At 44.0% G+C, this 16,153-nt stretch overlaps 1 protein-coding gene across 1 annotated transcript; it reads left to right on the top strand.

The window, feature by feature from the left end:
* The first annotated feature begins 1,557 nt into the window (after nucleotides 1-1,557).
* LOC149284461 (mechanosensitive cation channel TMEM63B-like) lies at nucleotides 1,558-11,997 on the top strand. Its single transcript, XM_089496754.1, has 22 exons — nucleotides 1,558-1,616; nucleotides 3,866-4,007; nucleotides 4,183-4,262; nucleotides 5,399-5,474; nucleotides 6,165-6,202; nucleotides 6,362-6,508; nucleotides 6,630-6,677; nucleotides 7,067-7,175; nucleotides 7,380-7,450; nucleotides 7,580-7,660; nucleotides 8,008-8,131; nucleotides 8,537-8,670; nucleotides 8,801-8,938; nucleotides 9,744-9,897; nucleotides 10,008-10,114; nucleotides 10,254-10,340; nucleotides 10,442-10,507; nucleotides 10,657-10,819; nucleotides 10,952-11,225; nucleotides 11,344-11,459; nucleotides 11,543-11,592; nucleotides 11,799-11,997. The coding sequence occupies exons 1-22, from the start codon at nucleotides 1,558-1,560 to the stop codon at nucleotides 11,995-11,997; spliced, it is 2,463 nt and encodes an 820-aa protein (XP_089352880.1).
* The last annotated feature ends 4,156 nt before the right edge of the window (nucleotides 11,998-16,153 follow it).

Raw genomic sequence — 16,153 nt, 5'->3', positions numbered from 1 at the left:
CTCCCTAAAATTTCTTCAGATGAATATTAGGGACTTAGATATAAGCAATTGGTGTGCAAAGGGTTTAAAGAAATATCACCAGCTGGTCCAAAATGATAATGTTAGACCTTTTGCGGAGTTGGCAGAAGAGTTTAACCTATCCTTGAAAGATGGGTTTACTTATTTACGTATTAAGAGTTATATAGAGTCTCAGAATAGGCTACATAATGAAATTAAATATTAGATTATAACCTTGATGGAAAAAGATATAAATATTAGGACAGTGATAAAAAGTAGGATATGTGATGAAGAGGGCCCTCTTAATAAACCAAGAGCATATATACAATGGCAGAATGATATAGGCCATGAAATTTAGTGGGAGGAGTGGTGTAGAACGTTCTCTCAGCTAAAAAAAAATATACACTGCTTAAGCCTGAATGAATTACAATACAAAATAATGAACAGATGGCATTTGGTTCCAGAAAGGTTGAAAAAGATGTTTCCACAGGTTTCCAACTTATGCTGGAGATGTAATCATGAGAGGGGATCTTATGCCCATATATGGTGGAGTTGTCAAAAACTCAATAAGTTTTGGCTTATGGTTGTATCAGTTTTAGAGATGCTAGAGATTACGGGAATTCAACATTCAATTGAGAGTTTTCTTTTCCATTTATCATGGATTAATGAAAATAATATACAAAAGTATCTACCCTTCCACATTTTAATGGCAGCTAAAATTCGTTTGGCTCGTAAATATCAATCAGTATATATCAATCAGTAATATCACACATTGTACTGCGCCACAGCATATAGCAGCGCTATATCAATCAGTATATATCAATCAGTAATATCACACATTGTACTGCGCCACAGCATATAATGGCGCTATATAAATGAATAGGAACACATTGTACAGCGCTGCAGCATATGATGGCACTATTTAAATTAATAGGAACACATTGTACAGCGCTGCAGTATATGATAGCGATATATAAATCAGTAACATCACACATTGTACAGCGCTGCAGCATATGATGGCGTTATTTAAATGAAAAAGAACACATTGTACAGCGCTGCAGAGTGTTACTGCGATATGGAGTATGGCGGCGATATATAAATCAATAAATAACATACATCTCCCCGTAGATGCTGCATCTAGTGGGGGGCAGGTCATGGGGGCTCTACTTCCATTAAATGCGTGAGTTGCCCCACCAAGTGCTGCACGCAGTTATATGGTGCAGAAACAGTTCACTGGTTACCATGGTGACAAACTCCTAGTTATAGAGACACCCGAACGGTCACATTATACAGCCTTCGGATTTGGGGGTTTAGCTAGTTTGGGGGCATTTAGATATTGGCTGATGTTGGCTTTCTTCAGTGAAAAGAGCTCTGGGGCAGGTTAACTAAATAGCACGAAACACTTCATGGGAATAAAACGGCAAGAACCCTAAAAGGGCTAGGTCTGTGTCCGGCAGCTGTAGGGTTAATTTACCCAGGTTCCTAAGATGCTGCAGTGATGTCACAATGCTGACTCTATCCTGGCAATGACCTCACAGCGGCATCAGACAGTTTGTGAAAATGCAGCTGTTAGGTGCCGGATATTTCCCACCGCATTTTGTGGAATTTCTCTACGAGCGGTAAGCCAATCAAATCATTACAATAACATTCTTTTATTTTATATAATATTTAAGGATTAGCAGCAAACATACGTGCCTCGGTGCGCTGCTTTCCCAACCCCTCTCTGCTGGGATTCGGTTCCACTACTCCACAACATCCCTAGCCTAGACATATGCCCCAAAAGCCCTTTTTTTTTCTTAAAAACAATCTATAGCTCTTCACCACCGACTCTGCTTTCCATGGCACCCCCTGAAGCCACACCGACCGCCCTGTCGTTGGCAGTAAAGGGGGCCCCCTGGACCTATAGGAAAGGGGGATTGGTGGGGAGCGGTAACAATGTTGCGGCTAAGAGGGTTCATTGGTAGGTGAAGAGGTGACTCTTACCTCTTCCAGACGGTAGCCGCTTGGGCTGGGTTATGGCCCCCGCAGGGCTGGGACTCTCGGTTATCGGTGGTTATTTAACTCCTGGATGGGCCGAGCGCTCAGCAGCTGGCAGGTTGTTTTTCGGAGGTATAAAAGGTTTGGTTGTTCCGCTGGCCCGGGGAATGGTTATTGTATGTTTAGTAAAAGCTGTGGCCAAATGGGGGGAGGTATTTGGGTTCTTTTTGGGTGGCCTAATGGGTCTAAACAGTCATGTAATTTAAAGGGGTATTAATCACCAGTGGCGTCTCCAGCTTTAATATTTAGGAGGGCACGTTTGGGGACAGGGACACTACACTACATATACACCATATATATATACACATATGCGTTAGACATATATTATATATATAGATACATATATATGCATTTTTATCTACACAGTATATGCTTATCTCTTTGGAGTAAAGACCGTTATTTAAATATTATTTCAAAATAACAGCTGAACTGGCAGTTATTTTCCATTCTTTAATATTAACTCCTGCTGCCAATATATAATAATATTAACCCTGCTGCCGTGATATATTAATATTAGCCCCCGCCACCAATATATGTATATATATATATATATATATATATATTACAGTATTTGCTCAGTTATAAGACGACCCCTCACAATGTTAATATTACGGTAATTTAGGGAAAAAAAGGGAAAAGCCTGAATGTAAGACGACCCTATAGGAAAAAAGTTTTACCAATAAATATTAATTCATGTTGGCTATTTTTGCATATTTAATAAAACATAGTTTTTATTAAATATGCAAAAATAGTCAACATGAATTAATATTTATTGGTAAAACTTTTGAAAAAATGTTTTTATTTGCCAACTTGCCCCCAGTTATGCTCATCTGCCCCCCAGATACGTATGCCTTATATGCCACTCTGCTCCTCGGAAATGCCTTATACCCCCCTATATGCCACTCTGCCCTAGATATGCCTTTTAACCCCAGTCTGACTCCAGAAAACCATTGAACCCAGCCGACATGCCACTCTTAACTCCCCTCGGCTTACCTGTGCATCCCTTTACATGTGACCCTTGCTTCAGACTCCCTGGTGTCTAGTGGAGCAGCCGGGGGAGGTCTGTGCAATGCAGACCTCCGCTACTGGTGGCCAATACTTCCGCCCGGGCTTCTATGATTGAGCCCCGCATCACATGATGTTCCGGTGCTCCACCATAGAAGCCCCAATAGAAGTGCCGGCAGCAGCAGAGGTTGTCTGTGCGCATCCCACAAACGTTCACTGGCTGCAGGATGTGCACAGACAACTTTCGCTGCTGCCAGCACTTCCGCCGGTGCTTCTATGTTGAAGCACCGGAAGGTCATGTGATGCCTGGCGCTCCATCATAGACGCCCCCGGAGGAAGTGCTGGCAGCAGCAGAGGCTGCCAGAGAGAAGGATCCGGGTCCCCTGCAGCGCTGCAGGGGATCTGGATCTTATTCTCGTAATCAGACCTCTATTTGTCGCCGCCATGTTCGTATGTTCGGTATTCGGGTATACTCTGTCTCCCCCCTTCTTACTATCTACCCTATCCCCCTTCTCACTATCTACCCTCTTGCTGAAAACGTATTCCTGAGCGACCGCTTGGTGCCCCTCTCTCTCCCCCTTGCTGACACCACTGTCTACTTTCTCTCCCCTCTTCTTACTATCTACCCTCTTTACCTTCTCACTATCATTAATTGATCCACTCATTAATTCATACTCTCACTCATTTACACAATTCATCCACACATTAATTTATTCATTCTCTCACTCTTTCACACAATTCATTCACACGTTGTCTTTCATTCTCTCAGTCATTTGAGGGGCTTGCGCATGTTCCTTACACCTCCTTTCCTCTCTCTCTCTTGCAGATTCCATCATGATCATCTAAACATATCATACAATTCCACCAAGAATTACTGCTACAGTGCCCGCATCCGCAGCACAGTGCTGCAGGGGCTGCCTTTTGGCGGGATTCCCACAGTCCTGTCTCTGGACTTCATGTGCTTCCTGGTTAGTGATTCCCGGCGATCGTCTGGCGGGTCAGAGCTGTTGGTCCCATCTTTCAGCAGCTGTTAGAGCTCATGGGCGAGGAAATGAGTCTCTTTATACCCCAGGCGTGCTGTATTCGCAGGGTAATACTGGCTCCGTATTCTGATGCGTTTATTAACCTCTCTCTCTCCCACAGGCTCTGCTGTTTATCTTTTCCATCTTGAGGAAGCTAGCGTGGAATTATGGCAGAATTGTCTTGGTATCTGACGTTGAAAAGTGAGTACATAAGGGTTTATAGCCTATTGTCTGGGGCCCGTACATGGAGCCACTGCTTGCCCAGCCCCCGAAGACACACAACACGAAGTGCTCGTCTTCGTGAATATCTCCTAACCAATCTCTCTGGTCCCTTCCCCTCTAGCCTATCTTGTCTACACTGCATCGCAGGGGTTAACGGGAGCAGGAATCCATAGGATAACGCAAGGAGTAAAAGTTCTGTGCGAGCCAATCTATTGGTTGCCTGCAGGGGCCTCTTCTGGCATCAACCAATTGGCGACAATAGAGTCGCTCTTATGGAACTTAAACTTCTGTTCCCTTCCAGGCCAAGTTTCGGCTCCAGGATTCAAAGGCTGGTGCAAGCGACTCTATTGGTCGCTCGTACGGACCTTTAACTTCTGCACCTGTCCTTTATTGGTTGGTGCCAAAGGAGGCGAAGTGGCTTGCACGGACCTTTAACTCCTGGAACCTCCCCAGGCCAAGTTCCGTCGTCAAGAGTTAAAGGTCTGTATGAGTGACTTTATTGGTCGCGGCAGGCAGCTCCTTCATTGGTTGAGGCTAGAGGAGCTCCCTGCAGGCGACTAATAGAGTCGTTCGCATGGACCTTTAACTCCTGGAACATCCGAAGGCCAAGTTCCGCCGTCAGGAGATAAAGGTCTGTACAGGCGACTCTATTGGTCGCTCGTATGGACCTTTAACTAATAGAGCAGGGAGAGGCGGAGTTTCACCGTCAGGAGTTAAAGCTCTGTGCGAGCGACTCTATTGGTTGCCGGCAGGAAGCTCCTCTGCCAGAGAGATCTTTCTTTGTTTGTCCTGAAGCCCTCTCCCTATTAGTGGGTATGACGGTACCCAAAGGACACTGGCAGGGGAGGTGCATATTTTTGGGGGTTCGGGAAGCATAGAAAAGTTTCCAAAGTTCACCCGAGTTGTTTAACTTTTTCATTACCGGCCCGAGCAGCACCTTGGTCGGACTTGCCTTTGGGACGGGTGCTACGTCAAATCCCGAATTCAGACTTAATGGTTTGGTAACTTATCTTGTGAGCTTAATATCCTCTCTGGTGATTAACCCTTTTTCTGCCAGGCTGCATGTGGACTAGAAGCTAGCTCCTCTTCCTAACACTGTCTTCCTCTCTCCACAGCGGGACGTCAGAGATGCGCTCGGACGGCCACGACGGTTATGAGCGTCTGACCCCTGATTTTGGTCAAAGGGACAGAGTAAGTACCGGCAAAACCCCACCGTAACAGCAGCAGCTCTCCACTGGTTATGGAACTATAACTCCCATGATGCTCGACTGGGTATAAGCATACCCTTGTTCTTTTAGGATGCCGGCAGAGCATTCTGGGAGTTGTATTTCTACAGGTGGAAAGCTTGCTGTAGAGTGCCCCTCGGCGTGGGTATGACGGCGGATGTGTGCACACGGGGGTGTTTTACACGCTTTCTGCTTTACGTGTTATTTGAAGTGTGGGGGTAATTAATTTATTGATCACGGAGCATTATGGGGTTTTTTAGAACCGTACATTATGGTTGGGATGGTATAATATTTATGTTAAGGTAAGAAGGGCGCATTGATTTGCATAACTCAGTACAAAGTTATTTAGTGTCTCAGAGATGCCCTAGACAGAGCGTGGGCATTAAATGGGCTTTATCACCTAAACAGTGTTTAGAAACAAAAAGCATGCAGATCAGTGGAAGAGGGTTTAGGCTTTTGGGAAAGTCTCTGAACGGGCATCTCTCTGCGGCCGCAGACTCTTCCAGCTGAGCTGCGGTCTGGATCTCGGATTTTGCCCCCTTTGAGCTTTTCTGATGAATCGATTCCAGCCGCTGCTCACGGCTTTGCTGATGTTTTTTACGTAATTCATGTTTTCGTGAACAATAACAGCGTTTTGCGTGTTCTTGCCCCGCAGGGTTTGTTCTCGTGGTTGCCGGCCATCTTCAGGATAAAGTGAGTCTGTATCTTAACGTCTTTAATACACGAGATTTCTGTTATTTAACGGCCAGGGTGGATGGGCACTTCCCAGCCTCACTGGTGTTAGGAGAGGGTCGGCTGAGGGTTATCTGAGTGCATTAGCGCTGTATATTAACCCTTGTTTTCTCATTACAGAGAGGAGGAGATCCTTGAGAAATGTGGCATGGATGCTTTGCATTACCTCTCCTTCCAGCGCCACATCATCGGACTCCTGATAATTGTTCTCATCATGTCCGTTGGCATTGTCCTTCCTGTCAACTTCTCCGGGAGTCTGTTAGATAAGAGAGACTGGGGGGGGGCAGCTTTAGCCACCAGAGCTTACAGTCAACAGGCCATCTGTGGATCGGTGGCAGGAAGGTTGGGGCTCACATTGAACATGTCCTTTTCTCTCTCTTTTAGGAAGCAGGGCGGTCAGTTTCAGAAGAACAACTATCGCCAACTTGAATTCAGGGTGAGTGTGCGTAGGGGGAGAGTACTCTAAGCTCCCGTACCCTTTGGTCACGGGACGCGGCAGCTGTCACATTAGAGAGAAAAGCTGTCACATTAGAGCGGCTGCCGGCGGGGCTTAGGTTTTTTTTGTAGCGTTTCTGTAGTTTAATTGTGCCGACGGCTCTCCGCTTATCCTCCCAGCGGTACGGAACACGCATTGCGTTCTGGGACGGTCCAGAGAGTGCACCCCCTACTTACCCCTCTAGAGCGAAAGGTCCTCCTTACTAGCAGCGTGCCTGCGTGCGCCGGTTAGTAGAGCTGCCCCTGGGCGAACGGTTAATGTGTCCGTCTGTATGGGCAGCCGCCGGTAGTAACTCGCTTACCTCTCCCATGTCTCTCTCTTTCTCTCAGTGATAAGCTGCTCTGGTTACACACCGCCTTCGCCTTCTTCTACCTGCTGCTCACCGTCTACATCAGGCGCCGTCACACATCCAAAATGCATTACAAGGAGAATGATCTGGTAAGTACCGGTGGGAGCGCCGTACAAAAGAAATGCCAGGTGGCTACAATGACCTGGCTGAGCCATTCGGAGCCACGATTTTCCTTCCACAGCATCCTGGGCCTTTATTACACATCTGCCCCCTTCACTCTGCCGTATGGTCAGTACAGCACAGAGCGCACTCCAAGTGTCCCGTTACTCACCCGGAATTGTGTTCCTTTACAGGTGAAGTGCACGCTGTTCATAGACGGTGTTTCCAAGAAGGCAGAGCCGGAGAGCATCAAGAAACACTTCGAGTGAGTGTTGCTGCAGAGCGTCTCACCCCGGCGCGTTTTGTTAGCTGTCTTTTGCGGTCTCTCCTGCCCCAGGACTCTCCAGGGGTCTCTTTTGCCTCCGTTTAAATGATTGCGTTTGCTTTGTTTTAGGGAAGCGTATCCCGACTGCAGCGTGTTAGACGCCCAGCCGTGTTACAATGTGGCACGGCTCATGAGGTTGGATACAAAGAGGTGAGTGCGATTTCCCCGGGTATAACGCGTGGCCGGTGTGACCCGATGGGGCAGAAACACGTGGTGTGTACCGTGTCCCATCAGGCTGGGGTAAGGCCTTTTCCCCGCTCCTCCGCTTTTACCTTTTGGGTAGGAGGCTGTGGTGAGACCCCTAATCTGTGAATGCCGCGTGTCTCAGAATGTCCTAAATGCCCTTTTCCTATAGAAGGAGTTATAAGGCTCTGTGATTTCTCATCCCCCGGGTCTCAGACATCTGCGTAGAACCAGAGACCGATAACTCGCTAGATGTGAGTGATAAGAGTGGGAGCTTCTCCTTGCGTCCTCATCATTTGTTGTCTCTCCTGCAGGAAGAAGGCTGAACGGGCCCGGTTCTATTTTACTGACCTGAAGAGCACAGAGAACGGCCCGTCTTCGGTCAGCGCCAAACGGTGCGGCCACCTCTGCTGCTGCGCCATCAAAGGCTGCGAACAGGTACTGCGCGGGGGGCCGCCGACAGACATCGCACGCGTCTGCAGATACGCTTAGATAAAATATTTAATTGGGGGGGGTTAAGGTAGAACCTACTCCTATTCTTGTTGGTTTTGCATTGTGTGTATATATATATATTTACCGGTATATATGTATGTATATTTATATATATGTGTGTGTGTATTTATGTTTTTATACATATATAGATATATATATTTTTTTTTATTATTATTATTATTATTTTTTTATATATATATATCTTCTTCAGGATTGGGGGAAATTCTAGCTTTTGGCCAAAATGCAATTGTTATAATCGGGTCAGAAAGCTGATTGATTCTTTTCCCGGTTGTGCAGAGTTATCAGGAAGGGGCATTTCAGGCATTTTCACACACTTTTTGCCCCGCGCAGGTGGAGGCCGTGGAATATTACTCGCGGCTGGAGGAGAACCTGAAGGAGGCGCACAAGAAAGAGAAGGAGAAGGTGACTGAGAAGCCCCTCGGGATGGCGTTTGTCACGTTTCACAACCAGGACGCGGCAGCCACGTGAGTCTCCTACATGAGCTAACAAAAGGTCATTCGTGGTGTGGGGTGTGGAGACTTCCCACCGCATGTGAGGTCTTCCCACCGCATTGTTGAGGTCGATGATATTTACCGCTGTCTCTGTCTTCTGCAGGATCTTCGCAGACTTTAACATTTACCAGTGTCACGGCTGCAGCTGCAGAGCGGACCCCCAGTTGTCCTCCTGTAGTGAGTCCCTGCAGGTGTTAAACTGGAGCGTGAGCTATGCCCCCGACCCGCAGAACATTTACTGGTAAGAACATCCTAGGGCATGGGGGGGTAGATGGGGAGGACAGGAAAACCAGCTGTATTTGGGTAGACACAGCGTTACATGGCCACGAAGGGACTTTATGTCCATCCTATGCGTGTTTAAATCCCCTTACTGTATTAGCTTCCACCACTTCTGGGAGACTGTTTCATGCATCCACCACCCTCTCAGTAAAGTAGAACTTCCATGACCTCTTATTCTGACATTGCTCCTCTTTTCAAATAAGCCGGCTGTACTTTGTTAAATCCTACGTATTTAAATGTTTCTATTGAATCCCCGTCTCTCTTCTCTCCTCCAAGCCGGACATATTAAGATTCTTTAACCCTCCTCGTGATTTCTGTCCTGCAAACCACTTACCATGTTTGTAGCTCTCCTCCTGTCGATGTCCTTCGGGAGATGGGGGTCTCCAGAACTGTACCCAATACTCTAGGTGAGGTCTGTAAATTGGCAGAAACCCCCTCCCTGCTACTAATGCCCCTCGCTGTACACCCAGCACCCTGCTTGCTCTTTGAGATGCTTCCTTGCATTGTCTGCTTACCTTTAAGCCATCAGAAGTAATGACTTTTATCACTTTATCACTTTTTTATTGTGAACCCAATTCTCTCCTGTGTGTGTTTTGTTGCGTCTAATAATGTGCTTGGCCTCCCTGAGCTTAGCTTTATATTGAGACAGGACTCTGTATTACGGTGTTTAAAGGTCTCCGTCACTATGTGTTGCGGAGCCCGGCCACAGGAATGGATAGGATTTTCTGTAATGTGTCTCGACTCGCTACTTTCTGCCTCTTTATCAGGGAGAACCTGTCCACGCGCGGCTTTGTCTGGTGGTTTCGTTGTATTTCCATCAACGTTGTCCTCTTCGCGTTGCTGTTCTTCATGACCACCCCAGCAATTATAATATCTACCATGGACAAGTTCAACGTCACCAAGCCCGTGGAGCAGCTGAACGTGAGTAGAGTAGACCAGGCTCCGGGGGGAACTCCGTTATCGGGGGGCGGGGCTTTCCATTGCTTTCTTGTTTCTTGTGTTTTATGACCTTGTGTTTTCTCTCTCCACAGAGTCCCATTATCACTCAGTTCTTCCCCACTCTCCTGTTGTGGTCTTTCTCCTCCTTATTGCCAACCATCGTCTACTACAGCACATTCTTGGAGTTTCACTGGACCAGGTACTGATATCACTGCCATGCCGTATGTAATTAGCGCCCCCAGGAGGGACTTGGCACGGACGGTACTTGGTAGAGTGGCTCTGTGCGAGCGCTCGCTGTCCGGAGATTGTTTAGTAACTTTCCGTCTTCTTGGTTTCAGGTCCGGAGAGAACAGGACCACGATGCACAAGTGTTACGCCTTCCTCATCGTCATGGTTCTGCTCCTACCATCTCTCGGCTTGAACAGGTAATACGTCTATCCAGTAGGTTTGGGGCCGAAGCCCGTGTCCCGGCGGCGGTGTGTTTGACGCGGATGCTGAACTAACTCTTCTTACATCTCCCCCGCAGCCTGCACCTGTTTTTCCGGTGGTTATTCGATAAAAAGTTCTTGGATCAGGCGGCCATTCGATTCGAGTGAGTAAAGTAAACGGTAAAGGTCGGGTTCCCCGTGAGCCTGGCTCGGGAACCATTAACACCTCGCGCGTAGTCAAAGAGGTCCGTGCTTTGTTGAGTTAATGGGGGCCGTGTTCCGCTCTGATGTTTTTGTCCGTGGTCTCCTCCAGGTGCGTGTTCCTGCCAGACAACGGAGCCTTCTTTGTGAATTATGTCATCGCCGCAGCCTTCATTGGAACGGCCATGGACTTGCTGCGCATTCCGGGGCTACTGCGGTACATGATCCGCCTGTGCCTCGCACGCTCTGCGGCAGAACGCAGGAATGTAACGGGGGTACGTGCTTTATCCTGTTTATCTAACTATTTTACTCTCAACGTGTGTCTGTCTCTTTATTCCTGGCACTCTCTCGCCCTCTCTATATCTAGACAGCTATCATTAATGCCCTTTCCCTTCTTGTGCTTCCAGAACCAGGCTTTCAAGTTCCAGTTCGGGGCGGCCTACGCCTGGATGATGTGCATCTTCACCGTCGTCATGACGTACAGCATCACATGTCCCATTATTGTACCGTTTGGATTGATGTATATGCTCCTCAAACACCTGGTGGATCGGTACAACATGTACTACGCGTACCTGCCGGCCAAGCTGGATAAGAAGATCCACTCCTGGGCGGTGAACCAGGTGGTGGTGGCACCGATCCTCTGTCTCTGCTGGCTGCTCTTTTTTTCCACCGTAAGATCGGGTACGTGGCTTCGCGTTGCGGGCACACTGAGTATCGAGTAGCGGGTTTCTCTCCTCTGTGAGTGGGACCCGAGCGCTCATGCCTTTTGTTTGGTTTTAACCTTTTATTTATCCCGCAGGCTTCTTTGCTCCAACATCCATGTTCACGTTTGTGATCCTCGTGATCACCATCGCCGTCTGCCTGTGCCACGTCTGCTTTGGGCACTTTAAGTATCTTAGTGCTCACAACTACCGGGTACGTATACGGAGCGCGTGTGATAAATCTCCTTATCGTTACGTGGATCTGACACCCGCTCGTTCTGCTCTCTCACCTTTTAGGTTGACGACGTGGAGGCAAACATAGATGGAGCACAGAATGGCCGCCCTCCATGTGATACCTCCTCCCACAAGCTCATGGTAAGTGCGTAGGCGTCTGCGCTTATAAATAACACAATGTCCTATTGTACTGGTTACATATACATGATATATGGTTATATATATGATATATTGTATACAGCTCTATGGCTATAAGCCGGATCCATGGCGCTTTCGTGTCTGATGTTGTATGACGGTACATGGTCCTGTTTGTTAGGACTGTTGCTCACGCCAATCTTTCTTACTCTCCGCAGAAGTACATCGCGCAGGTTCTGCAAGACTCTTGTATGGATAGTGATCCAGCTGCAGACGTGGGAGAGCCACGTTTTCGAGACGAGGAAGTGAGCGCTGACAGCACGCGCGACTCGGACTTCCACTCGTGCGAGGACTGCTTTACAGAAAACGAGATACATCGGTGATTCGCTGCCGAGGTCAAGGGAGCGTCAAACCATTACCACGGCCTACGCCGGGTGCTGACACCGACGGTATATAGGTTGTAAAAAAATAATAAAAAATATTACGTTACAAAAACTATAAAAGAGAGATATTATCTAAAACTTTAAAGAGAGAGCACATTGATGTGGTTTTGATTCAAGAATCTCATTGGCTAAAAATTAATAGTAAGAAAATGAAAATAGGTGGTTATTCTATAGTGGCAAATGCTTCCCTAGATAATAATAAGAAAAGGGGGGTGGTTATATTAATTTCAGAGGCAGTTAAGTTTGAGAATATTTATCAGGAGATTGATCCAGAAGCTTGATATGTGATTTTGATTTGTCGCCTTAATGAGAAAGTATATACTATAGCTAATATCTATGCTCCTAATAGATCTCCAGCTCTCTTTCTAAAGAAATTAGTTTAAAAAATTGAAGAAAATAGACAGGGTCAAATGATATTAGCAGGAGATCTCAATATGGTAGTGGACACAAACTTGGACAAACAGCTTCCTATGGGTGCTAAATGTTCTGCGGATCTAATAAAGCAGGCGAAGAAATTTCAACAGTTATTAAAAGAATATGGTCTTTATGATATCTGGAGGGCATTTAGGCCGGGAGAACGAGATTATACACACCTTTCTAAAGTACATTTGTCTTATTCAAGAATCGATATGTTTTTGGGAGATCAGAGTCTTATAAAAGATATAGATAAAATTTTTATTTTGGATATAATGTGGTCGGACCATAATGCAGTAGTAATGTCAACTTATGGAAGGAACTCTAAAATCCCTAGTAGAGACTGGAGATTGAATAATAATATTTTACATAAGGAGGCCAATCAGGAATATTTAGATCTGTTTTTTAAGGAGAATGATACACCAGAAGTTTCGTTGTTAAATATATGGTGTACGTATAAGTGTGTCATGCGAGGGCATCTAATAATGCTGAGTGCTAGGGAGAAAAAAACACCTTCCTTTTCTTTATCAGACCTTTATTTAGATTTAAACCGACTCTCAAGGGAAAATAAACAATCTCCAACTAGAGAAACCACAAATATTACAAATTTAATTAATGCCCAGCATATGTCCAAAATAAAAGAAAATCTTAAAAAGTTAAACCAGCTGTGGTATTATAAGAATAATAAGACTGATAGACTTCTTACAGCAAAATTAAAGAAGAAAACAGCGTCCCAACCGATTTATAAAATAATAGAAAAGGATAAGTCTTTTTACAAACCGCAGGATATAGGTGAGGCTTTTGGGAGATTCTATCAAGATCTATATAATATTCCAGATCAGGCAGAAGGTCCTTCCATACAAAATTATTTAAAGAAATTTAATTTGCCTAAACTTTCTAAAGAACAGCTAGATGAATTAAATTCCCCATTTAATCCAGAAGAAGTGAGACTAATAATTGATAAATTGAGGAAGAATGTAGCCCCTGGCCCAGATGGATTTACAAATTTGTTTTTCAAAATATTAAAGAAGAAACTGGTGCAGAGGCTATGTAAGATCTTTAATACAATAGGAAATCAATCCCGCTTTCCTCTGGAAATTATGCAAGCGAACATAGTTCCCATTTTAAAACAGGATAAGGATCCAGACAAAATCTCAAATTATAGACCAATTTCTCTCACTAATACAGATACTAAAATATATACTTCATTGTTAGCTGCAAGATTAAAAAATATAATTCCTTTTCTAGTGAATAAAGATCAGGTGGGTTTTGTTGCTGGAAGATCTTCCAGCAGCAATATTAGATGTTTGATTCATATTCAGGATACAAATAAGAAGAGTGGTGAACCCATGATAACCCTGTTTTTAGATGCTGAGAAAGCATTCGACAGGGTTAACTGGAAATTTATGAAAGCATCATTAGACAAATATGGATTTATTGGTGACATATTAAATAAGATAATGGCATTATATCTTTCCCCTACTGCGAGGATTATTGGGCAGGGAATATCATCTCAGTGGTTCTCGATTATGAATGGAACCAGGCAAGGGTGTCCGCTATCTCCTCTTCTATACATTCTTTCTCTGGAACCACTCGCTCAAAATATAAGAAATCATCCCTTTATTATGGGATGTTTAAATGAGGGTAAGGAAGGTAAAATAATGTTATATGCCGATGATATTGTCATTACGGTGCAGGATCCAGTTATTTCAGTAGAATATTTATTAAAAGAAATTGAATTATATGGAAATATGTCGAATTATAAATTAAATGTGTCAAAGACAAACGCAATATTGGGAAATTTACCAGATTCTATGACCCAGATTTTAAGAAATGATTATACATTCGAGTGGGTTTCCAAGGAAATAACATATTTAGGGATAAAAATAACAGTAAACCCTAACAAATTGATAGAAACTAATTTCAAATTCCTATTAGCCCATACTTCAGAAATTTTGAGGTCTTGGTCTAATTTAGAGATTTCTTGGTGGAGCAGGCTAAATAGTATTAAGTCTTATATTCTTCCAAAATGGATCTATTTGTTTAGACTGGTTCCTATTTCATTTTCTAAATCGTGGTTAATGGAGGTACAAAGGGTTTTTACTAAATTTATCTGGGGGGGTAAAACCCAAAGAATTTCTATGAAGACACTGAAGAAAGATTTAAATCAGGGTGGAATAGCTTTCCCGGGTATATTAAAAAATATCACAACGCAGCTATGATTTACCACTGTTCAAAATGGTTAATAGATTTAAATCAAGATGAGGTTTGATATAAAATCGAGTCCTTAATATTAAATACGGAAGACCTAAATTTTTTATTGTCGTCTAATCTACAAATCAATAATGTTGAAAATAATCTAATTTTACTGAATTTGTTAAAATTTTGGGGAGGTTTTAGAAAATTAAAAAAGGTCGGATGCGTTATGATACCAACTGCCTCCCTAAAATTTCTTCAGATGAATATTAGGGACTTAGATATAAGCAATTGGTGTGCAAAGGGTTTAAAGAAATATCACCAGCTGGTCCAAAATTATAATGTTAAACCTTTTGCGGAGTTGGCAGAAGAGTTTAACCTATCCTTGAAAGATGGGTTTACTTATTTACGTATTAAGAGTTATATAGAGTCTCAGAATAGGCTACATAATGAAATTAAATATTAGATTATAACCTTGATGGAAAAAGATATAAATATTAGGACAGTGATAAAAAGTAGGATATGTGATGAAGAGGGCCCTCTTAATAAACCAAGAGCATATATACAATGGCAGAATGATATAGGCCATGAAATTTAGTGGGAGGAGTGGTGTAGAACGTTCTCTCAGCTAAAACAAAATATACACTGCTTAAGCCTGAATGAATTACAATACAAAATAATGAACAGATGGCATTTGGTTCCAGAAAGGTTGAAAAAGATGTTTCCACAGGTTTCCAATTTATGCTGGAGATGTAATCATGAGAGGGGATCTTATGCCCATATATGGTGGAGTTGTCAAAAACTCGATAAGTTTTGGCTTATGGTTGTATCAGTTTTAGAGATGCTAGAGATTACGGGAATTCAACATTCAATTGAGAGTTTTCTTTTCCATTTATCATGGATTAATGAAAATAATATACAAAAGTATCTACCCTTCCACATTTTAATGGCAGCTAAAATTATTTTGGCTCGTAAATATCAATCAGTATATATCAATCAGTAATATCACACATTGTACTGCGCCACAGCATATAGCAGCGCTATATCAATCAGTATATATCAATCAGTAATATCACACATTGTACTGCGCCACAGCATATAATGGCGCTATATAAATTAATAGGAACACATTGTACAGTGCTGCAGCATATGATGGCACTATTTAAATTAATAGGAACACATTGTACAGCGCTGCAGTATATGATAGCGATATATAAATCAGTAACATCACACATTGTACAGCGCTGCAGCATATGATGGCGTTATTTAAATGAAAAAGAACACATTGTACAGCGCTGCAGAGTGTTACTGCGATATGGAGTATGGCGGCGATATATAAATCAATAAATAACATACATCTCCCCGTAGATTCTGTATCTAGTGGGGGGCAGGTCATGGGGGCTCTACTTCCATTAAATGGGTGAGTTGCCCCACCAAGTGCTGCACGCAGTTATATGGTGCAGAAACAGTTCACTGGTTACCATGG

This window comes from Sceloporus occidentalis, unplaced genomic scaffold (genome assembly GCF_023333645.1).
Source record: "Sceloporus occidentalis isolate IW3139 unplaced genomic scaffold, rSceOcc1.0.p SCAF_93, whole genome shotgun sequence".
NCBI lineage: Eukaryota > Metazoa > Chordata > Lepidosauria > Squamata > Phrynosomatidae > Sceloporus > Sceloporus occidentalis.
This window is presented reverse-complemented; position numbering and strand designations above follow the sequence as displayed.